This window comes from Malania oleifera, chromosome 8 (genome assembly GCF_029873635.1).
Source record: "Malania oleifera isolate guangnan ecotype guangnan chromosome 8, ASM2987363v1, whole genome shotgun sequence".
In the NCBI taxonomy this organism is placed as follows: domain Eukaryota; kingdom Viridiplantae; phylum Streptophyta; class Magnoliopsida; order Santalales; family Ximeniaceae; genus Malania; species Malania oleifera.
In genome coordinates, this window is record NC_080424.1 from 58776710 (window position 1) to 58800367 (window position 23658).

The following is a 23658-nucleotide window of genomic DNA, read 5'->3' on the forward strand; positions in this document are numbered from 1 at the left end:
TTTTTAAACAAGTAAATAAATGAATGTAAATACTAAGACATCTTTAAGTTTTTGTTTTTTAAATAGAAATACACGGCCCTGTCAAATCATTTAGTTGCATTAATTAAACAACTAAAGTTCCTCGTCCGTGCGAATCCGTTTATTACTTCTCCAATGGGCCACCCAATACCACTTGTGTACAGAGAGAGATTGAAACAGGGGTGGGGAATCTCGCCCGCACGGAAACAAATCTCCACCGTCCAATCCTCACGTGCGGCCAAATCACCACCTGAACCGCCAGGCAACCGTCCAAGCCAGTCAGTACCCGTCGCAGCGCCCCCTCAGCTAGCCAATGCCAACCCCCGCGAAAGAACCGCTAAAAGGACAAAAAGAAAAACAAAAAGGAAACAACCGGTTTTTTATCGGTCCGAACCCGAACGTGGTCCTTCCGGTCCGAATATTTGATTACTGAAGAATTCACGTTTCCCGATGCCCACAAAAACAAAATTCTTTTCCCCGGCGATGAATTATTCAATTTTTAATTTCTGTGAAGTATAGAAATATCCACGTTTATATACGAATTAATTCCCAAATGTATATTCTCCAATCTCCACGTCTCTCTCGCTCTCTCTCTCGACCTTTTTTTTTTTTAATCTGAAAAACCCTAAAATCTCGATCTGAAAATTTCATTGGGGCCTGAAAGCACGAGAGCCTGGAGTGCGGATTCTGCTCTTTTCGCTTGCTGAAGCGACATTTTTCTTTCAGCTGTGATTATTTTCTTGTTTATTTCGCCATCAGCACCCCACGCCGCACTGGCCGTTGATCGAACTCGTCATTATGAGCCAATCATCGTCTTTCCGACGCCGTGTGATCTCTTGATCTGTGCATGCGCAATCACCTCCTTCTTCTTCTTCGTCATTCTCCCAATTTCTGGGTACATGTGTGGTCGGATTAGGGAGCTAGGGTTTGTTAGCAGCTCTGTATGCGGATTGGGTGGAGGGTAAAATAAATGCTTGTTGCCGGGGATCTAGGGTTTTCCTGCGTGGTCCTGGTGGTCTTGTTCTTCCCGGTGATCGGCTTAGTAGTCAGGCATAAATGGCGGGTCGCAGTGGCCAGGAAGGAGGAGATCAAGCGGCTTTTGGTTTTTGCCGCTGAGGAGGCAGCTAGGGCGGAGCTTGAGGCAACCGTTGGCTATGCTCCTGTATCCTTCTCTCCGCAGTTTCAGTGCGCTGTGTGCTATTGCCCCACCACTACGCGCTGCGCTCGGTGCAAGGCAGTTCGATACTGGTACGGAAATCCACATAATTGATTGGAATTCTTCATTTGGGCATAACTGTTTTTGTTTGACCTTATTAAAATTTGCTCTCTCCTATTGATTGCGTGATATTATATTCAATTACTGGGGTGTCTTCCCATTTTTTTAAGTTGAAATCTGTTCTTGAACTATTTTTGGTTGATTTTGGGCCTCTAAAGCAATTTAGTTTCTGGGGAATTGACAGAACATCTTGCTGGATCAATTATTTCTAAGGACAATGGGGGCCTATTAGAGGCCTTTCTGGGGTAGGACATGGGTACAGTCACTCCTTACAATGATTCTGATTCCAGTTGATCACGAAGCTAGTGTGCTTTACTCCAAGGAAAACTTGGGGCAGAAATTCTGATCTAACAATTTATAAAAGCATATGATCGTTTTGTAATTCCAGTGTCACAATGTCAGGGACCAACTCGATTTAATATGCTAATTGATTGTTGTGCCGGTGATGGTATTAAAAATACAGAGGCCTTGACGATCTCTCTGTGGAGAACATATGGAGGTGCTTGAATGAACTGTCATATATAAGAACTGTATTAGTAAGACAATGTGTTGACACAATGAGTTATGCTGCTAGGCAGAGATTTCAGAGAACTTTCTGGCTTTCTAATAAAGATTATGCTGCTCTACCATGAGTTGTTTCCACACTTAGATGGAATTTGTGAAAGTTGTTATTGCTATGCAATTTTTTTCTTTCTTTTTCTGCTTCTATTGTTGGGGATGTTCTCACCTAGTGTATTGTGAATAAATACAACAAATTTCTTAGTATGAATTGTTCATTATTTTTATGACTAAAGCTTTTTCTAGAAAGGGGAATGGGGGTTAAAAATCTTATAGTGGCTCACTTAGTAATCATTATTGATGCCAAATTTGAATGTTTCAGTTCTGGTAAGTGTCAAATTGTTCACTGGAGACAAGGTCACAAGAAAGAATGCCATCCACCTGTGCTGTCTGAATCCACTCACTCTGCTGAAGCCCCGTGCAGACAGGATGGTGATATTAAAGCTGAGCCTCTTGCAGATGGAGAAGGGGGAAATTCTATCTCGAAATCTTCCAGCACCTCATTTTCAGCTGGATTTGTGTCGTCTTCTGATTCTAGTGTTACTTCTGTTGATGTTTCTGTCAATGAGAGTAGTGGTTCAAATTGTCCAGAGACATTGGATCGACTTCAGTCTGCTACCACTGCATCTGATATGCCTGAAACTCCTTCCAACAGTGACAAACTAGGTCCAACTAAGCTAATATTGCCGGAGTTCTCTAATTTGGTTGACAATATGGATAATTATACTTCTATTACCTGTTCTAATGACGGAGAGACTCGAAGTGGAACGACTTCTTTAGATTCAAAGTCAAACATTGATGGCTCTGATGGGTGGTCAGGTGTTGAGCCTTCTACTGCCTCATCTGGTTTTTGGGGGGCAACTCTTGACTCCAATAGGTACAAAGATGCCCTTGATGACAAATCCAATATGAGTGGAAAGAAAGACGGGGATTCATCTGAAGCTGGAGCTTTCTTGAAGTTCTCATTCAACTTGTCTGAAAATAAAATTCCTTCCTTGCCTTCACATGGCTCCAAGGCCAAACCTATTATATCATGTGATCGTCACAGTGCTACTTCCATAGTCAAGGAGCCGAGTGATGGGATTGCTTTATCAGAAAAAAGTAGTACGGATATTTCGAAGGCCAAGAGCTCACCATTCTTGAGCTCAAAGATGTCTAATCATATGGAAGATCCTGTAAGTGATTCCCATATATCAAAGTCCAGAGTATCTAGTTCTGTATTATCCTGTGAATCTTGTTCCCATTCATCTTCTATTTCTGGAGGAAACTCTACAATGTCAGATGCTTCAGAGGTCACTGGCTTGTCAACTTCGAGCTCTAAGAGGTCAAATCATACTCCACATGCAATGAAGTCGAGAGAAGCTGGATTTTTTCCAACTAGTGCTTCTGATGCTCATTTATCTTCCAGCACTGGGCGGAGTTCACTGTCAGAAGAGAAGCCTGGAAAGGTTGATGATGTTCATGCTTGTCTTGTTTCAAGTTATTCACAGAATGCTACTAATGGCTTGAAAACATCTGTGCTGAAAGTTGTTGACCAGATCAGGCCCTCTAAATTGTCAAAGCACCGTCCGAATGAGATTGCTAAAAGATACAATGACAAGGTTATGCATGAATCTTGCTATGTTTTCTCAAACCTTGTAGGATGTGTTCAGTTTATGTTAAAACAGTATTTTTGTTTTTTACAGGGGCTCTTTCCGTATGAACTATTTGTTAAACTCTATAATTGGAAGAGGGCTGAACTGCAGCCGTGCGGGCTTACAAATTGTGGGAACAGGTAGTATAGTGTCATTCTTGCTTATGGTAAAAATAGACGATGAGCACTAGGCTTCATGTAGTTTTTACGGAGTTATTGTATCACTGTTGGGTTTTTCATTAAATCTTTTGGTGGTTGTGCAATTTGACCTCTGCTATCTGTTTTTTTGCAATGGCTGATGTGTCTGCTTTGATTCAAGACGAGAACAATGAATTATGCAGTCGCATTTTTCTTTTTCAGAATTAAATGCTTGTGCCCATTGAGTTTTGTGTCTTTTACTTGTGAACTTAATGTTAGTCTAGACTTAATGGCTTATTAGCAATAGGTTGAGATGCTTCTTTGTTTGCAAGTAGTAATTTAAAATCAGTCTTGGATTTACATGCCATAATATCATGATTTTCTTTTTTGCAGAGAAAGGGAGTTTTCACATGCTTCATTGTGCTGTTTAGTTTCTGGTTATCTTGTGTGAACAGTGAATGTGTTACACCTGTCCTCTCCTCTGGGCCCCAAAAAAATAGAGGGAAAAAAACACCCAAACAAAGAGAAAAAAAAAGCACATTTGATCTAGTAATGTATGGGATAGAGCGGTAATCTTGGCTTCCTTTTGGGCCTTGTGGTTTCTTTTGTTGTCTGATCTTCAGAGTGATTGGAGGGCAGCACTTCTGAGATCTTTTTGGTCGTTAATCATTGTTTATATGGACACCTTGCCCTCAAGACTTTTTGTACTTTGCCCTGGTTATTTATAAAATTTTTCTCTTATCTGGAAAGAAAAACCTAATGTCGCTGTGTTTTGCATAAACACTCACAAAGAGTTTAAACATATGCTTGTTTAGCATGATTTTTTGTTAAATTTATTTACTAGAGCCAGAATGCTGCAGAGGTACTGTTGAGCTGGGCGTAGAAGAGATGTCCTGTATACACATTTGAAACATTGTAGATGCTTATACATGCATGCATGTCTATGTGCTTGCACATGTGCATGAATATTTATGCTGTCTGCATTCATGGGTGCATGTCCCTTAATATTTTTATGCTGCTTGGTAAGCCTTTATTTATAAAAATCTTCCTTTTTTGGTTAAATGACTACCAAGAAGTTGAAAAAGTGAACTTTTTATAAACACCAATCTTGACACAATTCACAGCGGAGAATTATGACTTTTCCCTTTCCTCCTCTCCTCCCCCCTCACCTGTGGGATCCTGGAGGGATTAAATAAAAGAATTTCTGTTTTTTTTTTTGGTATTATGAACATTAGAACCTTTTTTAATTATAGAAAATAATGTTCAACTTCCATTGCTAATCTTCTAAAGAAGCACAAATTCACTTTCTAGTTTTCCAACATGTTCATGGAGAAATTGGAATACAATAAAAAGATGTTTTCTAAGTTTCCTGTACAAGTTTCGGAAAATTGGAAAAGAATGTGCTGGTTTTGTATATATTTAGGATACTGGAAATGGAAATTGGAAACTATTTTTTACAACTGAAACACTCTTATGTTTTCCTGGTGTTCTTTCTTATATCATTTTCTTTTTATTTTTCCCTTTAAAACTTTTTAACATTTTTTTTAAATTTTTTTTCTGCAGCTGTTATGCAAATGTTGTGCTCCAGTGCTTGGCATTTACTCCGCCTCTCACTGCATATCTTCTTCAGGGGCTGCATTCCAGAGCATGTGCGTTTCCGTTATGACCTCTATTGTGCATTCATCTCCTCCTGAAATTTTGCATCGCATGTTGATGACTTTATATTTTGTAAATGTTCCTTCATCTCTTTAGAATTATGGTCTTGTAGGCTTCTTTTCTTTGTCAGTGTTGTTGGAAATTAGAGGTAGGGGCCAGTTGTGGTTTTCTTCAGTCTATCGTCCTTCTAGGTATTTCTAGGTATGCTCTTTGGTGTGCTTTTTGAGATGAGTTTTATGCAGTTTCTTGTTTTTGTTCTCCCAGGTTGATTTTTGAATGTTGTGAAATTTCCAGGAAGAAAAAAGGGGAGGAAGGTTTTACCTCAAGTGTGCAGAGTTTCGATACGTTTATTAGGGAGTGTGGGTTGAGGGATCTTCCTTTGGATGGTGCTGTTTTTTCTTGGTCTGTGGGTGAAGAGAGATCAGTTGCAACTCGCTTAGATAGATTATTGTTTTCTAGTCAATGGGAAGATGCTTTTCCTAACCTCTCTCAAGTGATTTGTCTAGACCAGTGTTGAATCACTTCTCTATATGGTTGGTCTAGGAAGGTTAAGCAGGGCCCGACTCCTTTTAGGTTCACAAATATATGGATGGACCATAAGTCATTTCATTCTTTGGTTAAGGATGATTGGAGTGAGGTGTCTTAAGAGGTTGGGAGGGTTTTACGTTCATGAAAAAAAACTCAAAACATTTAAAATGTATATTGAAAAAGTGGAATGTTGAAGTTTTTGAAATAATAGGATTAAGAATGCTAACATATTTTTGGTGATATTGACGTTGACCTATTGGATAGGAAATAGGGAGGAGGTATAGTGGAGTGAGGTGTCTTAAGAGGTTGGGAGGGTTTTAAGTTCATGAAAAAAAACTCATAACATTTAAAATGTATATTGAAAAAGTGGAATGTTGAAGTTTTGGAAATAATAGGGGATTAAGAATGCTAACATATTTTTGTTGATATTGAAGTTGACCTATTGGATAGGAAACAGGGAGGAGGTATAGTGGAGTAAAGTGTGGAAAGTGGTGGTTGTTGAAAAATGAGTTAGACGAGGTGTTACCATTGTTACCTAGGAAAGTGAGTTGGAGACAAAAGACTAACTTTCAATGGGTTAGAGAGTGTGATTGTAAACCAAAATTCTTTCATAGGTTGGCAGATGGTAAGATGAGAAGAAATTCGGTGGAATTGGAGTTGGTGGTAGTAGTAATTACATCTGATCCTTGGTTGATTGCATTACAGAATTCTTTTCCAATCTATTTAAAGAGGATAAAGGTAGGCCTAAAGAGGGTTTGTAGTGGAGCCCCTTTGCTAGTGACCAGGTGAAATGGTTGGAAAGGCCTTTTGAGGAGAATGAAGTTAGGGTTTTAGTGTTTGAGATGGAAAAGGAAAAGGTCCCAAGCTGTATAGATTTACTGAGGGTTTCTTTCAAGTTTGTTTGGACATGGTTAGGACTGATTTGTTGAAGATTTTTAAAGAGTTTCACTCTAGTGGAGTCACGCAAAAGCATTAATTCTATCCTCATCCCTTTGGTGCCTAAGAAGGATTGGTCTATAAAGGTTGCTGATTACTAGTTTGTACAAAATTGTTACGAAAGTGCTAGCAGATAGATTGAGTCGAGGGATGGGGGGATGCTATATCGCAGGCTCAAAGTGCTTTTGTTATGTGGAGATTGATTGTGTATGCAATTCTAGTAGAAAATGTAGTAGTTGAGGATGTTTGTTGGTGGAAAGAGAAGGGTGTCTTATTTAAATTGGATTTTGAAAAGGCTTATGGTTGGGTTAGTGAGAATTTCTTGGATAAAATGTTTGCTAGAAAAAGGTTTTGAGGAGAAGTGGCTTGGTTGGATGAGGGGGGTGTTTGCCAAATGCATTTTTATTCATTGTCAATGGAGAACCTAAGGAATGGTTTAGGGCGGTGAGAGGTGTTAGGCAAAGGAATCCATTATCTTTAGTTTTGTTTGTTTGTTGTTTATACTTTTGAGTAGATTGATTGATGTCGTGGTGGATACATATTTTGTGAGAGGGATTGGGATGGGTACCGAGGGGCTAGTTGTGTTTCATTTTGAGTTTACACATGATACTATTTTATAGAAGGTGTTTTTTAAATGTTCTTACAATCCTCCAACTTCTTGAGAAGGCTTTTGGTTTAAAAATAAATTGAGTGAATTTGCAACTATTAATCTTAGTTCTATTAGAGCTTTGGAGTTTGCCTCATTAGCTGAGTGTGGCATTTTAGTGCGGCCCTTGAATTATTTTGGGGTTCCTTTTGGGGATATTCTAGATCTATTTGGTTTTGGGTTCCAGTGGTGGAGAGGGTGTTTATGTGTTTGGGTGTGTTGAAGAGGGCTTTGTTTTATCTAGGTGTTTGTATTGTCCTCATTCAGGCTTTTGCCTTTCTAGTATCCCCCTTTATTGTTTGATTTTTTTTTTCGGCCACTAAAAACACTATTTTTCTACTTTTAGTATTTGAGTAGGGGTTGCTTGTAAAAATGAAAAAGTAATGAGAGATTTTTTTTGGTTGGGGCTAGGGAAAAAGAGGGATCATTTAGTTACTTGGGAGTTTGTGTGTAGGTCAAAGGTGGAAAGGGGGGGGGGGTTTGTTTGGGTCTTGGAAAATTGGTGTGTAAAAAATTGCCTTATTGTGCGTATCATTATGGAGGTTTCTCATTGAGGAGACCTCCCTTTTGGCGTGGTTATAAAAAGTAAACTAGGTTTACAGGTGCTAATTTTTGATTAAGATGTTCTGGCTGAGAGTCCTTGGAAGTGTATTGCTGAGATCTATTCCTTGCTCGCTTCTATGTTAGATATATTGTGGGCAATTGGTCTTGGATTCTTGTTTGGGAAGACACTTGGGTGGGTAATTTTGCACTTTTCGTCTCTTTTCCTCAGTAATATCACATCTCCCTAGTGCATAATGATGCCATTGCTTCCTTTATTACTTCGAATGGTCTATTACTTCTTGGGATTTCCATTTTTAGTAGATCTCTAAATGATAGGGATGTGTAGGACTTTTTTTTTTTTTGTTGGAGGGAGATGTCATCTCTCAATTGGGAGAGAGGGGGTTATTGGATTTGGATTCTTCAGGAGTCTCTTTTTGTAAATCCTTTCTTTTGGCATTGGACAAGAACTTATAATTCCTTGTCTTTTCTTCACGCTATCTGGAAAGCTAAAGTACCCTGTAAGGCAAGGATTCAGTGCTTGTCTTCTCTCTGGTCCTTTGCAGCAGGCTGTTTTTAAGTGGTGCCCCCCTTTCAGATCTTCAACAAGATTGGAAGGCTGTTTTATTTTGATAGAAGTTTCTTTTTCATTTTCTACTTTATTTTAAAATGATGAATTTTCTTCTTTTTCTTTCAAAAACAATATCAGGTGTAAAGAGACAGTGGTGTTTCACCTGTGAGTTTGAAAAATTGGTTCTTAAGGCAAAGGAAGGGAGATCACCACTGTCTCCTATAGGGATACTATCCCAAATTGGAAAAACTGGTTGTCATCTTGGCAATGGAAGGGAAGAAGATGCCCATGAATTTCTGAGGTGAGCTGACTCATATTTTTTGGAGTCAAATCAAATAAGTTTATTCATTTTCTTGCCTTTTTGATCTTTATGATTGTGTTGTGTAAGTTAATGACTGTAATTGGCAGGTATGTTATTGATACGATGCAATCTGTTTGCCTCAAGGAAGCTGGGATAAATGCATCAGGGTCTTTGGAAGAAGAAACAAGTCTTCCAGGCCTGACATTTGGCGGCTACCTTCGATCAAAGGTACTTAAATGGTCTTTGAATGATGATTAATTTTCAGAGTTTAATATAACTGGGCTATTTTACTATTTTTTTTTTAATGTTGATAATTATTTCAACTTATCTTGCAATCTTTGAAGATTCTCATACCAAAATATTAATCATGTCTATAAATTTGATGCTTCTGTTTGCAGATAAAATGCATGAAATGTCATGGTAGATCTGAGCGGCATGAAAGGATGATGGATCTTACTGTAGAAATAGAAGGGGACATAGGGAGCTTGGAAGAAGCTCTTCGACAATTTACGGGTACTGAGATTCTGGATGGAGATAACAAGTACAAATGTAGCAGGTTAGTTGTGTTTTCAATTTCTTAAATCCGTTGAGAGCATCTTTTGATTTTGTTGTCACAATCATATACTGCATTTTTAAATAATTATTTATGTTCAATTATTTTATAGTTTGTTTAAATGTTTACCATATTGTATGAATTGAATTAAGTTTTGGTGACTAAGTTTTATTTGCAATGTACTAGCTATTTTTTCCCTTACACTTCAGGAAATTAATCATGGTTCAAATTGTTGTTTTGCTTTTTAATTTACAAAATTGTGGAACTGATTATGTTTTCTTATTTTTCATATTTAACATAATATGGGTTCTTAGAAGCTACTTTCCTATCAATAAGTTCATAGTATGTTTGAAAACTGATGTAAAGGGAATTTTTCCTATCAAAGTACCAGACAAACTTAGCCAGTTTGAAGTTTGAATATTTAGAAAACAAAGCCAAACCAATAGCCTCCAAAACTGACTGAAATGAATGCATAAATGTTAGTTTAGTTGTGGTTGATTTGAGTAATATATATGGGGCATATACAAATAACTGAAAAAAAGAGTAAAACTAAAAGGCTGTAGTAGTATCAATTAAATAAATTCAATAAAGATTTCTCCAATATTGTGCAACTCAGGCTTGGTAATACAGCACCATCACAATGACAACAACGAAGCCTTACGTCGCACTAGGTGGGGTTTGTTACATGAATCCTCTTCCGCCATGATGTAGGGCAATATCTCTGACAATTAGAGGACTGCCAAATCTATATTATCTGTCCAAGCTATTCTAGGTCTTCCTCATCCCTTCCTACTACCATTAACATTAAGTAGCTCCCTTTTTCTCACTATATATTATCTGGCTGTCCAAATTGTTGAATAAGTGGGTAAAATGAAAGACCTAACCTTAATGATAGGCATAGTAGTCAAAGGCAAAAGGGGTGAGGTGAAGGCGCGCGCCTCATGAAGGTGAGGCGCATAATTATTAAAATTGTGTACAATGCCTTTTTGGTGGGTAATTGATATATGAACACATCAATAGTAATTTTAGAATTTAAAATGCCAAAATATTCAATACCAAAACATAAATGCATACCTATAGCAATGTATAATAATATATTTCAGAAAAATGTATAGCTTGTATACTGTATTTCCAAACAAAACAGCAGCTAAATTCAGTGAAAAATGTTATATATTAATTATAAGCTTGCATTAAACTACATAATTAACTACATATTATATAATGTCAACTTAGTGGCTTAATGCAATTTAGTCTATAACTTGCCAGGAGCCTCAGTGCGCTTCAGTGCGCCTAGCTGCACCTCTTGAAGGCTGGCTCGCCTCAACCTTGATGAGGCACTAGCCTTGTCGCCCCATTGCACCTCGTTCCTAGGCATGCCTCAGGTGTGCGTTTGACTACTATGATGATAGGTCTCTCCCTCTATTTATAATATATGCCAGTACAATACCAATGACCGTAATACAGACTAACATGACTCTTAACACACAAATATTGCTAAATGACCATATAACCATTTACACTCCCCCATAAGCTGGATCATATATATGAAATCATATACTCCTAGCTTGTTACAAATGAATTTCACAGAAGCACTTCCCAAGGCTTTAGTGGACAAGTCAGCAAGCTGAAAATCGTACTTCACATGAGTGGTTGTAATGAGCTTTTGCACAAGTTTCTACTGACAAAGTGGCAATCTTCTTCAATGTGCTTTTGTTCACTCATGGAAGACTAGGTTGGAGACAATATGAATAGTAGCTCGATTATCACACATCAACTTTATCAAGTGAGAATGTGAAAAACCTAGTTCTTCCAACATGTTCTTCAACTAAACATGTTCACATTTAGTGAACCATAGCCTTATACTTTAACTGAGCACTTCACTTGGCCAATGGCCACCATAGTTTGTTTCTTACTCTTCTAAGAAACCAAATTACTACCAACAAAGATTCAGTACCTGGTTGTGGATCTTTGGTTGGAAGGCGACCCAACTCAGTCTGCATTTGTATATCCTTGAATAAGAGTGTGATCCTAATCCTAATAGAAAATACCTTTCCCTAGTGTACCTTTGAGATATCTTGAAATGCGAATTATTGCATCCTAGTGACTTTTTCTCAGGTTATCAAGAAACTAGCTCACAATACTTGATGCAAAAGATATATCTGGTTGAGTGACTGCGAGATAATTCAACTTTATAACAAGTCTCCGGTATCTTTAGGCAACAAATGACCCATATTTGGCACTAACTATTGGGATCCATGGGTGTATCAACAGGTTTGGATACCAACAACTTAGCCTTATCTAAAAGATCAAGAACATACTTCCTTAGTGATAAGATGCTTCTTGTACAAGATCTCGATATTTCTATACCCAAGAAGTACTTAAATGGTCTTAAGTCCTTGGTTTGAAACTTACTCTGTAGGAAAAAATTTAGGTCTTGGATGCCTTGATCACTGTCACCAGCCACCACAATGTCTGTCATCCACAATTCAACTTTACACAGTTGCAAAATTCTATTGGATGGAGTGACAAATAAAATACAGAGTGATCTAGTGCGCACCATTGGAGGCCAAACTCAAGTACTACGACACTAAATCGGTAAAACCATGCTTTGGGAGATTGTTTTAAATTTTTAATCCATAAATGATTTCTTAAGCCAACACACTAGGTTTGACTCCCCTTGAGCAACAAACCTAGGTGTTTGCCTCATATAGGTCTCCTTTTGAAGACTACGATGTAGGAAAGCATTCTTCACATCTAATTGATGTAAAGGCCAATGGTAAGTAATGCCTAAGAAGATGAACAAGTGTTCTGAGGCAAGTTTAGAGATTGAAGAGAATGTGTCTAAATAATCCAAACTATACACTTGAATATCCCTTAGCGATAAAAAAAACCTTCAAACGAGCCATAGAACCATTAGGATTGACTTTCGCATCGTACACCCAACGACAACCAATCATAGACTAGTTAGGAGGAAGAGGTACCAAATTCCAAGTATCATTATCATGCAGCACATCTCTTCAACCACGGTAGTCCTCCGCCTAGTATGGGATAGGGCTTTAGAAATATATTTTGGAAGAGTAGCAGAAGATAGAGTACTAACAAAATAGTAATACAAGGGTGACAAGAAATCATAACAAGAAAAATTAGAGATTGGATGTTGGGTACAAGTGTGTTTACCATTCCAAACAGCTATAGGAGAATCAAAATCATGGGAAATAAGATAATTTGATGAGGGAACTAGAGACACATAAGTAGAAGCTGGAGGAGGATTGGGCATAGATAATAGGTTTGGATATGGAAGGCAAGGCAAAAGAAGGGACGCAACAAGGTCAACTGAATTCAAGGAATTAGAGTAGTATGGTGTAGACACGAAAAAGGTGACACTAGTAGAGACAAATAATCGATGTAAGGTGAGGATAATATTGATATCCTTTGTGAGTATAGGAATACCCCAGAAAATACATTTGATAGTACGAGGATCCAATATCCGTTCTTGGAGTTAACTGATACAAAGGACATAGCCGAAATATACATGGAGGAAGGGATAACAAAGGAGCCTTCGGGAAGTTAACTGATTGTGGGATTTTACCACCAAGGACAGAGGATGGTATTGATGAGGGACCAAGCTATGAGCATGACATCACTCCAAAAAACTTTGAGGACATTCATTTGATATAGTAGGGTACGAGTGACTTCAAGAATATGTCTGTTTTTCTGCTCTGCAACTCCATTTTGTTGTGGAGTGTGGGCACAAGAGGATTGATGGATCATACCAGAATTAATCATGTAGTTAGAAAATTGGGAAGTATTCAACATTATCACTATGAAGTATTCTAATTGCATATCAAATTGTTATTTGAGAATGTAAGACACAAAAGATATTAAACAACTCAAAACGATCTTTCATTAAATACAGCCAAGTCATCCTAGAGTTGTCATCTACAAGTGTAACAAAGTATTGAAACCCCAACTTCAACATGACATGACTAGGACCCCAAATGTCAAAATGGACTAACATGAAAGGACTAGCGACCTGTTGGCTGACCTAGGAAGCAAAGGGAAAACGGTTATGTTTTCCCAATTGATAAGACACACTCAAGAATAGACACAGAAATCGAAGTAGGAACTAGGCTACTAGCTCCTGTTGCAACTTCTCCAAGGATGGATGACCAAGGTGACAACGGATTTGAAGAGGTGTAAGTGGCTATGTAGGCAATGGGAAGAGAGAGTGACTCAAAGTAGTAAAGTGTCTCGTGCCAATTGTCTTCCTCTTCTTTAGATCTTGAATAACCACAAAATTAGGAAAGAAGGTTACAAAACAATTTAGTGATTCTGTAATCTTTCTAACATGAAATTGAAAGGGGATTTATGAATGTATAAAATAGAAGAAAAAAAGATGGAGTAAGATTTTCTGTTCGTATCCCCATAACTATAGTAGTGGACCCATCAACAAGGGTAACTTGAGGTAGATTTTGAGGATACTTGGAGGGTCGAAAAGAAGTTGGTTGCACTTGTCATATGATCAGTTGGTAGCAGAATCGATAATCCAAGGATTAGCAGAGATGCACCAAATGACATATAGATTGTAGGATTACCTTTCTGGGCAAAAGATGCAGTGTGATAAAACGCTTGTTGAGACAATTGATACTGTAGAAACCTTAATTACTTCTCTGGTATAATCACAGTATGCAGTTCACTCAAAAAAGTGACTAACAATTGAACCATACCTTTTTGGGATTTGCAAACTCCATCCCAACATTCACTAACTTAGACCAATAACAAGATTAATTGTTGGAACAATTGGAACAACCATGAACAAGTTGACCCACCATGAATGAGTCACAAATAAATCAACCCGAGGGTGCCACAGCACCTAGAAACTTAGAAACAGCCCCAAGAAACCAATGCATGGCATCGGAACAATTGGAGCAACCACAAACAAGGTGACCCACCATGTATAAGTCACAACCCAACCAGCATAAGGCTTCCACAGCCCCTCAAAAAAAAAAGGAAAACTTAATACACAGCCCCAACAAACCAGCACACAGCTTTAACAGTAACAAACAATCATTAACACAGTGCTCTGAGTGAACAGAAAAAGTCAAATTTTTTGAACAAAATACGTGACAAACAACATATTATGATGTATGGTGGTATTTAGAACATTCTGGGGAAAATGGGAGCAGAAATCTTGCTCAAAAAATTCTCATGCGCCAGTGTGTGGAGTCTGAGCTGCTGGCTTCCAGCCGTCATATGGCGGCATGTGGGGCACTCTCCGGCTGTGAAATTTGACAGGGAAGAAGATCGGCTGGTTTTGAGGGTGGCTATGTGGTTATTTTTGCAAAATATAACGCGTTTCTTTATGTTTCTGAAAGGACAGCAGCGCTCAGGATTTTCCCAGCGAATACAATATTTTCCGGCGGCTTCTGGACTTTGCTTTTGGTTCTTGGTGCTGCAGATTATCCTTCCTACAGCAGTAGGTTTGAGGTTTAGGAATTGGTTTAGGGTTTGGTTTTTGTTTTAGCTTAGTGTTTTGGTTGAACTTGGCTCTGATACCATATTGAATAATTGGGTAGAAAATAGAAATAGAAGACCTAACCTCAATGATAGGTCTCTCCCTCTATTTAATGACCATAATACCCTTACTAACTCACGGTTACTAACATAACTGTAACACATACTCATAATGCTAAATGACCAAATAACAATTAACACAAATCATATTAACCGCCATGATCTTATCTTCTACAAGTGCTATGCCTAGCTTATCACAAATGTGCTCATTCCTAAATTTTGTTTTAGAATTGTGTCACTTGTCCACCTTAACATTCTCACAATCTTTGACAATGGGAGGGCTGTCGAATTTATATTCAATATCTCAGTCCAATTTATTCTAGATATGCCCCACCCCCTCCTATTATGATTTATATTAATTGGCTCGCTCCTTCTCACTTGTGCATATTATTTGGTTGTCCAAACCACCGTTCCTGTATCTTACCTTTTACAAATGTTACATTTAACTTACCACAAATGTGTTCATTCCTTAATATATCTTTTAGAGTTATATATCTCATCCACCTTTGCATTCTTGTTTTGGCAAATTTTACTTTTTGGATGTGTTTCTTTGCTGCCCAACATTCTATTCTGTATAGCATAGCTGATCTTATTCATTTATTGATAGAAAAAGAAGAGATAAGGTGAAAGAATATACAAGAAGGATCATAAGAAATCCTCCTTTGAAGAAAATAAGAAAAAGAAGAAAAATTAAATTACAACCAAAATAGCATAACTAGCTAGTCTTGTTGCAAATTTGAAAAACACACCCTTTTAAAACTACGAGCTGCAAGAGCCCAAAGCGAAGCCAAATAATGAATCCCATCCTAGAGCAGAGAACACATCATCTTCTTCCTTGTAAAGATAAGAGAATAAAAATCCATGGTAAAGTTGAGGCATCTATACCTCTCTGAAAACCTATAAAAGAAATTTCAAATAAATCCTCTACCGATTCCTGGGAATTCCAAGTCTCCAAAGAAACCAAACAACTTCCAAAACCCATCAAGAGAAAGAACAATGTAGAAAAATATGAGTGGCAGATTCTTAACTATCAAAACAAGAAGTACACACTCATGGAAACAAAGCCTTAGAAGACCTCCAACTATGTAAAAGGTTGTTGGGGTTGACTCTATTAAGAACCATCTACCTAATAAAATCCTTAATTTTAGAGTCGACTTTGAATTTAACATGGCTTGTCTTATTATTGCCTACGGAACTTTCCTTTTAATTTTAGGGTAGTAGACACTGATGATCCCCTAAGGTTTGGCAAAAGGACAGTGATCTCTCGTAAGGTTTCTAAAATTCCGAGGATCTCCTTGAGGCTTCTAGAATTCTGGGGACCTCCCCTTGTATTTTGCAAGAAGGCAAGTTTTTCGAGAGGAGATTTGTCTTTGGCAATCCTCAGGGGAGGTCTGTAACATTTTTGAAACCTCAGGGGAGGTTTGTGGCTTTTTTGAAACCTTAGGGAAGGTTTTAGTCTTTTTGCCAAACCTCAGGGGAGGTCAATGTCTTTTGTTGTTAATTTGAAGGGTATTCTATGATAGCACAACATGCCCAAAGCATTTCTCCATTTTATCCATCCCACTTTAATTCTGCATTATATCTTCTTCATATTCCTCCATAATAGATTCAGCCATTTAGGCATTGAAATCTTTTGTTGCTAATAATTTCTTTCCTTTTATTTTATTTTTAAAGATAAAAAAGAAGATTTATGAAGAGAGAGAATACAAATTTTAAACTGAATGGCTCAAAAAAAAAAAAAAAGAGGAAAAAAAAAGAAGCTAAAAACAAAGAAAGACAACCAAAATGGACCAAAAACCTAACTAGCACTGTTGAAAGAGACCTCTTTTAATCCCTTTCATCATAGTTAATAGAGCACTGCAAATTTTCCAATTCTCATGGTCCTTTCTTAGCCTTACATCTACCACCACCCAAGGGACTTCCTTTCCCTTTGAATTAGCTAATTGCAGACCCATTTTTTCCAGAAAATGTTGAAAACTTGAACGCAGAGCAGGGTAAGCCTGCTCAAACTCGTCTCTTCCCTTGCCTATTCCATCCGTCTCTAAACTAGGAACTCCATCTTTGGCCTCCAACAGTGATGGAGGCTTAAAGAAAAAATCGCCCAATACATCAAAACACTTAACACTGATTCAAACCCAAGTTGTTCACGGACCTCGTAAGTAGCCCTCCATCATAATCAAAATCACCATCCAGCTCATTCTCTTCGTTTGAAACATCACTCTATTTCATCTTTTCAATAGAATTTTTCTCACTAACCTTCTTTCATAGATCTATTTTTGATCCTGTTGTAGGCTCTTTGATGACAAGTCCATTTTTCCCATGCTCTTCTGTGCCATGTGAGTATAAACTTGTGGTAATGCAGACTTCCCTGTAATCCAAGATTTCATCTCTCATACAATCCCACCTTGTTATTACTAGAACTCTAACTATCTCGATTCCCCAGCCTGATGAGCACCTCCCATGTGCTCATTGACATTCATCCTCCATAGAAATCCCTCTGGAAGGCTTGTCAGATTCCAAAAAATTCCTCTCTTTAACTCTCTCCCACTAGTTGAAGATCTACACTGCCAGTCGCACAAAGCCCTCTCACAAAGAGGATGTGCTATGAAGCTGTGTCTCATCTGCCTTCTGATTTGACCTAACACTAGACCTGCTATTCCCCTCCTTTTTGAAGCCCACTGTATCACAAGCCTCACCAGTCACCACTCCCAATCTGCTGAAATAACTGTTGGGCTTGAGGTGTATGAAACTGTACATCCTCTTCTCTTGTATATTGGGTCCCTGGAACATGGGCCTGTGTAGAGAATGTGCCATTTTGGTCCCCCAAAATATCTTGTGCATTAGAGATCTCGACGACCCTTGAAAGCTCCCTTAAGAACCCAATGAATTGTAAATGGGCCAAATCTCCCTTAAAAGTTCCTGGCTTATTTCCCAATAATTGGGCCATATGAATTGTCCACAATTGCCTGCAGTTTTGGACAAAACCCCCCCAACTCTCCCCTTCCTGACCTCATGGAATAAAGATCTCATAGATCTTGCTGTTCATCCTAGACCCTACTCCTAAATATTGCCCTTCTTATTTGCTTTAATCACCAGTAAAATTTTACCTAGCTGAACTTCCTGTAATGAGTGACTTTCTTTGATTTCAAAAAGCAAAGGCAAACACACACATACCATCTTGTAGCTGATAAAGTAATTCTAATCCATTGACTGTGATTCTGAGTTTCCTTCTCCAATGAACAAAACCCCCTATCCCAACTTTTCCAGTAGTAGATCAAAACAAAAGAAAACAAGTGGAGCGAGCGAGAGCAAAAGTGAGTAGGAGGGCTACTAATATGTCTGTCTGTCAACAGGTTTATTGTTTGGTTGGTGATAACTTCTTGACCAGCAAAATTTATCTTTTCTTTAATATTCCTCCAAAAATTAATGAAATTACATTTTCCATGTTTTGTATTATTTCTATCTTTTAAACCTTTAAGTTTTAAAGCTTTTCTCCATAATTCTAACTTATTTCTATTCCACCTCTTGTTTTGTGACTCATTTGCTGGCAACATACACCATGGAATCTCTTGGATTTTTCTAGTAAGTTCATTCATTAGTATACGAAATGATAATGACTCAAAGGAGACCCTTGATGCACACCAGTTGTGATTGGAAATTTGGAAATTCCTTATGTTATTCAGTTGTAGTCGTAACTCTAGTCATTATTCTATCTTACATATCCTTAATGACATATACATACCTACTATTTTATCCTTTTTTCTTGAACCCTCCCACCCTATCATAGGCTTTCTTTTCTAGGTCAATTAAATCATGCGTGAGTCCGTATTCTTTTTCTTAAATTTCCATTGATCTTCTTAATAGATACTTAGCTTCCGCAGTTGATCTCCTGATGACAAGACCAAATTGATTTTTTGAAACCCTTGCCTTGAAATCTTAGTCTTTATTGAAGTATCCATTCCCCAAGTTCCATTGTATGACTCATGAGTTTAATTCAATGATAATTATTACAATTTTGATCTCTTTTATTTTTATACATGGGTATTAAATGATTTTCCTCCATTCATATGACATTTTCAAAGTTCTTAAAATTTTGTTAAATGAATTGATTAACCATATTAATCTGTTAACATATAAGTATTTCCAAATTTCAATTGTGAAATAATAAAGTCCTGTGGCTTTTCCATTTTTTATCTTCTTTAATGCATACCTAACTTCATTGACTCTAGTTTTGTTGATAAATTTCAAATTTTTAGCCTTTTTCTCATTTATCAATCTAAGTTTAAGCCTTCTTGGTTTCATTAAATAGCTCATTAGAATAGGTTTGCATCTTTCTTTTTTCTTTTCTCCCTTAACTAAAACACCATCCTCCTTATTTTATATATATTTGATATTACCCAAGTCTTTGCTCTTTCTTTCTCTAGCTTTAGCAAGTTGAAATATCCTTTACCCAAGCTTTTTATGCATATTTTCTTGCCTCTTTATACTTTTAAAAAATTTTCATGTTTTACATTTTTGCCATGCCTTAAACCACTTCTTTTTTGTCTTAAACTACTTTCTGTACACCTTCATCACAACACCAACTCTCTTTACCCATTAAATTCCATCACCTAGTGCTCCTACATTGATTCCATTTTTTAATGCATATATCTAACACCAATACTATGTTGCCTAGTTAAACTTTCATCCAATTAAATTTACAATCTTTACATGATCAATGATCTACCCTCCTAGATAAGAAAGAACTTATTTCTCTTTTTTTGTCCACTCTTCATGGTTATTAATTGTTTGTCTTTCCTCTTAAAGATGCACTTTCATTTAAGATCATATGACAGTGAAGTTGATCATATTACCGAACTCTCTTCATTTTTGTCTCTCCTCTTAAAAGTAGCACTTATTCCTTTTGATAAGATCATATGGTAGTGAAGTCTAAAATCATACTGCTGGACTCATTTTCATCTTTATATCCATGTTCTCCTTGTATCCTCATATCATTGATCTGTCCAATTTGACCATTCAGATCAAGTCTTAAGTTACAAGAGAATTAAAGAAATTATTGAGATTGAAAACAATTACAGAGATTACAAAGATTAGTTGCTGCAATAAAATAAAATGGCTATATGGATATAGCAGTTAAAGCATACCCTCTTTTTTGTTTTCTTGTTTTTATAAAGTGAGGGAGTGAGGGCATGAGGGCCAGGGGTTTTGCCTTTCACTATCTGACTGGATTGGAATTGTGACAAGGGGCTCTGGGGGTGATGGCCAATGGCTAGGGCTATGATGACCAAAAAGAGGGCCAGAGAAGATTGAGAAAATGGGAGAGAAGTTGGAGGAGACTACATACATAGGATTTATGGGATGTGTGGATTACTTATAAGTAATCATGTGAGCTATGTTATGTAAATATTATTCTGTCAAACTGTTGCACTTTTGCTTTGCTTATATTCAATCATTAAATAATTAAAAATTGTATTCTGATTTTAATTTTTTATATATATGTGAACTAAAAAATTTAGTGCACTTTTGCTTTGCTTATATGTGTGTGTGTGTGTGTGGTAGGGGTTTCCCTCTGTTTTGTAGGGAGGAGGGGTTGCAAATCTCATTTGTTCTCACGTTTTGTTTTCCATGCTTCCTAAGCATGTATTTTTGGTTTATGGAGAGGCAGTATGGTTTCTTTGCAGCATTTGGATGGCTGTTTCTACTTCTTTGTGTCCTTAATTTGCCTAATTATGATTACTATAAAAGTAGTATGGGATTACTTATTATAAGTACTTTCTTCAAATACGTACTTTTTTCAGAAAAAAAATATTTTTTCAAAATTACTTATTTTCTCAAAAAAAAAAAAAAATAGTAGTTTGGAAAATTACTTTTTGAAATAAGTACTTATTTAAGTGTAAACCAAACACTACTTATTGACACAAGTATTTAATTTTAGTACTTCTCATAATAAGTAATTTTTTTTTAAAAATGTTTCAAATGGGAGCTTCATATACGTACTTTTTTAGATAAGTACTTTTCTCAAAAAGGTACTTTTTTATAAGTTGCTCCGAACGATCCCTAAGCTCTCTTCACTTTCTCAAGGCTTGGTATTTGAAATATTGCATTCATGTTGTGGCTTGAATTATTTTTATCAGATGTAAATCTTATGAAAAGGCCAAGAAGAAGTTGACAGTTTTGGAGGCTCCTAATGTCCTTACAATTGCTTTAAAGCGCTTTCAGGTAATCATTTAAATCAAAGATGATTTTAGGATGACTTCTGTACTTTCATGTTATTTTCAAATTCTTATTGCTTGACTCACTCTGCATGCTATTACAGTCAGGTAAATTTGGGAAGCTCAATAAGTCGATTCGGTTCCCGGAGATTCTTGACTTGGCCCCATATATGAGCGGGACAAGTGACAAAACCCCCATATACAGCCTTTATGGTGTTGTGGTTCATCTGGATGTTATGAATGCTGCATTTTCTGGTCACTACGTATGCTATATTAAGAATATCCAGAACAAGTGGTTCAAGATTGATGACAGCACTGTATGTTTTCACCATCGCTTTGCAATTTTCTAAGCATGTTTCCTTTGAAAACTTTACACCCCATCTGCCCTTCCGTGCCCCAAAATTTGCACATTCTTGGTTTAGTTATCACTGCTTTATTCTGGGAATCTATTGGTTCATTTGGTAATAGAGCTCTCTAGGGAACTGTGTTGTCATCCTTTGGACAGAATGCTTTTCTTGTTCTATTTTAAAACTATATATATATATATATATATATTTGTTAAGGATTTTGGGTTGCAGAATTTATTTCCTTATAGTAGCACATTGCTCTGCCATAGTAACATTTGGAGAAGTTTCTCCTATTGGTCTGAGGGGTGCCTACTGAGCTGTGTCCCATCCTGGTCATTTTTTGGATGAATTTGGCTATGTATTCGAGACCATTTGCATATTGTCTTCAATTTGCAATTGCTAAACTGGAAGAGAAAATTTTAGAACTGACCATGGAGTTGTGGGATATCGATGTGTGGTTAAACATATAGCTTGGGCTGGTATTTTAGACCTGGAGTATAATTTATCACACCCATGATGTACTGAAACCTCCATCAAATGCCTTTAGAGTTGTACAGTTGGAAAATTTGCTAGATCCCTCCCACACACTCTCCCTCTCTCTCCGTACATGAGCACCTGTGCATGTATCTATGCTATGGAGTTGTGCTTTTTGCTGTTGAAATTAAAATTACTATAACCATCTCAAAGCTTTTGACAAGTTGCTGGAATGTTTGTTAGGTAAAAGCTGTGGATCGTGAAAGGGTCTTAACAAAAGCAGCTTACATGCTTCTTTATGCAAGGTAATAGATGTCGGATTTTTCGTCCTCTGTGTGTTTTTGTCTACATCTGTGTGCAGTTCACTTTTTTTAAGGTGTGGTGGTGGTGGTGGGGTGGGGGCAAGGGGATGATGGTTGTGTTGATATTTCATTTGATCTTCGGTCCTCTTATTTGTAGCATTTTAGCTAATGCAATCATTTATAGGTGTTCACCACGGGCTCCAAGATCAATAAGGAATGGAGTGATATCTCGTGATGCAAAAGTTAAGATCCCACACCAGGCCAAGGATGCTTCATCCAAGTTTGGCTTTGTCCCACCTACAAGGCATCCCACTTGGGTTCCTACTCATGGTCCAGCTGGTGCTGGTTGTATGTATTTGGGTGACTCAAGTATCCGGAGGTTTTTTGACACAGACTCATCAAGTGATAATTCTTCCCTAATCAGCGGTTCAGATGAAGGTTCTTGCAGTACCGATAGCACTAGGGATTCTACAAGCACTGATGACTTTTCTGATTACATATTTGGTGACCTGGGACATGGATGGAACAGTCCTTACAGAAACAACAATAATTCATTAGATTCTGACATTTCGTCCTCATCCTCTTCCTCTTGCTCATCTCCTTACTCGAGGCACTCACTTCATGCCGACTTGGACCAGTATGCATTTGGTTCTCCTGAGACAAGTGCATCTCAAACTGATAATGCACATTCTGCTGCAGAAGGTAATGGTTTTTGGGGAAGAATGAGTGGGATTGGCAAGCTGAACACGTCCAAACAGTCCAGGAAGTTTGTTAGTAGTAGTAGTTCTAATAGTAGTAGTAGGGAGACTGACAATGAGAGTTTAGGTCGGCTTAACCCTGTCAACATGAAATTGGGTTCATCTTTTAGAGGATCAACCAGGGACAGACCAGGTTGAAAAATCTTATTATAATTTTTTTTTTTTTTTTAAATTTTCAAGGTAGAATGGGAAAATAAAGAGTTTGCAATGAGGCGTTGGGAGGTGTTGTATGTAATGTACTATTGTTGTAGTCTTATGTTTAATGAAATCAGGCCATGTCCATTTTGTGAATTTTTTTGGCCGGCCCTATAAATGGATCTGTTGCCGGAAATATTCTCAGCAGTTTCTAGTGCCAGGGAAAACGAACAGAGAAAGCTCAAAACTGAAAACAGCTATTCCTACCTTACTGTTATAGTCTATGATGCCAGAGGGAGGGTTTCCTTGGGTAATGTCAAACTGGTGGAGGGGTTAAACGAAGCCAATCTTTCATAATAGGTACTTCATGCAACCCAGTGATTATATGCATCAAGTAGTCGTATCCTAGAGCTTGAATTGAGTGGCAGGGAAGTGATCTCGGCAAACCTCTATGAGAAATTTGGCAAAATAAAGATTTTAAAGGAGTTTTGAGGATTCTAAG

At 37.5% G+C, this 23658-nt stretch overlaps 1 protein-coding gene across 1 annotated transcript; it reads left to right on the top strand.

Moving 5' to 3' along the window:
* Positions 1 to 428: 428 nt before the first annotated feature.
* On the top strand, positions 429 to 23312 carry LOC131161834 (ubiquitin carboxyl-terminal hydrolase 16). The gene is made up of 11 exons (XM_058117814.1): positions 429 to 1266; positions 2175 to 3453; positions 3538 to 3626; positions 5187 to 5272; positions 8639 to 8801; positions 8909 to 9029; positions 9200 to 9357; positions 21063 to 21147; positions 21245 to 21457; positions 22205 to 22266; positions 22448 to 23312. Exons 1-11 carry the CDS (start codon positions 989 to 991, stop codon positions 23157 to 23159), a joined length of 3246 nt encoding a protein of 1081 aa, XP_057973797.1. The 5' UTR covers positions 429 to 988; the 3' UTR covers positions 23160 to 23312.
* The last annotated feature ends 346 nt before the right edge of the window (positions 23313 to 23658 follow it).

What these genes read in the sequence shown, in the direction of transcription:
- LOC131161834 (XM_058117814.1), top strand. Translation starts at nt 989, where the DNA reads ATGCTTGTTGCCGGGGATCTAGGGTTTTCCTGCGTGGTCCTGGTGGTC. An exon ending in TTGCTTTAAAGCGCTTTCAG is followed by an intron (nt 21,148 to 21,244) that starts GTAATCATTTAA and finishes ATGCTATTACAG; the next exon opens with TCAGGTAAATTTGGGAAGCT. An exon ending in TCAAGATTGATGACAGCACT is followed by an intron (nt 21,458 to 22,204) that starts GTATGTTTTCAC and finishes AATGTTTGTTAG; the next exon opens with GTAAAAGCTGTGGATCGTGA.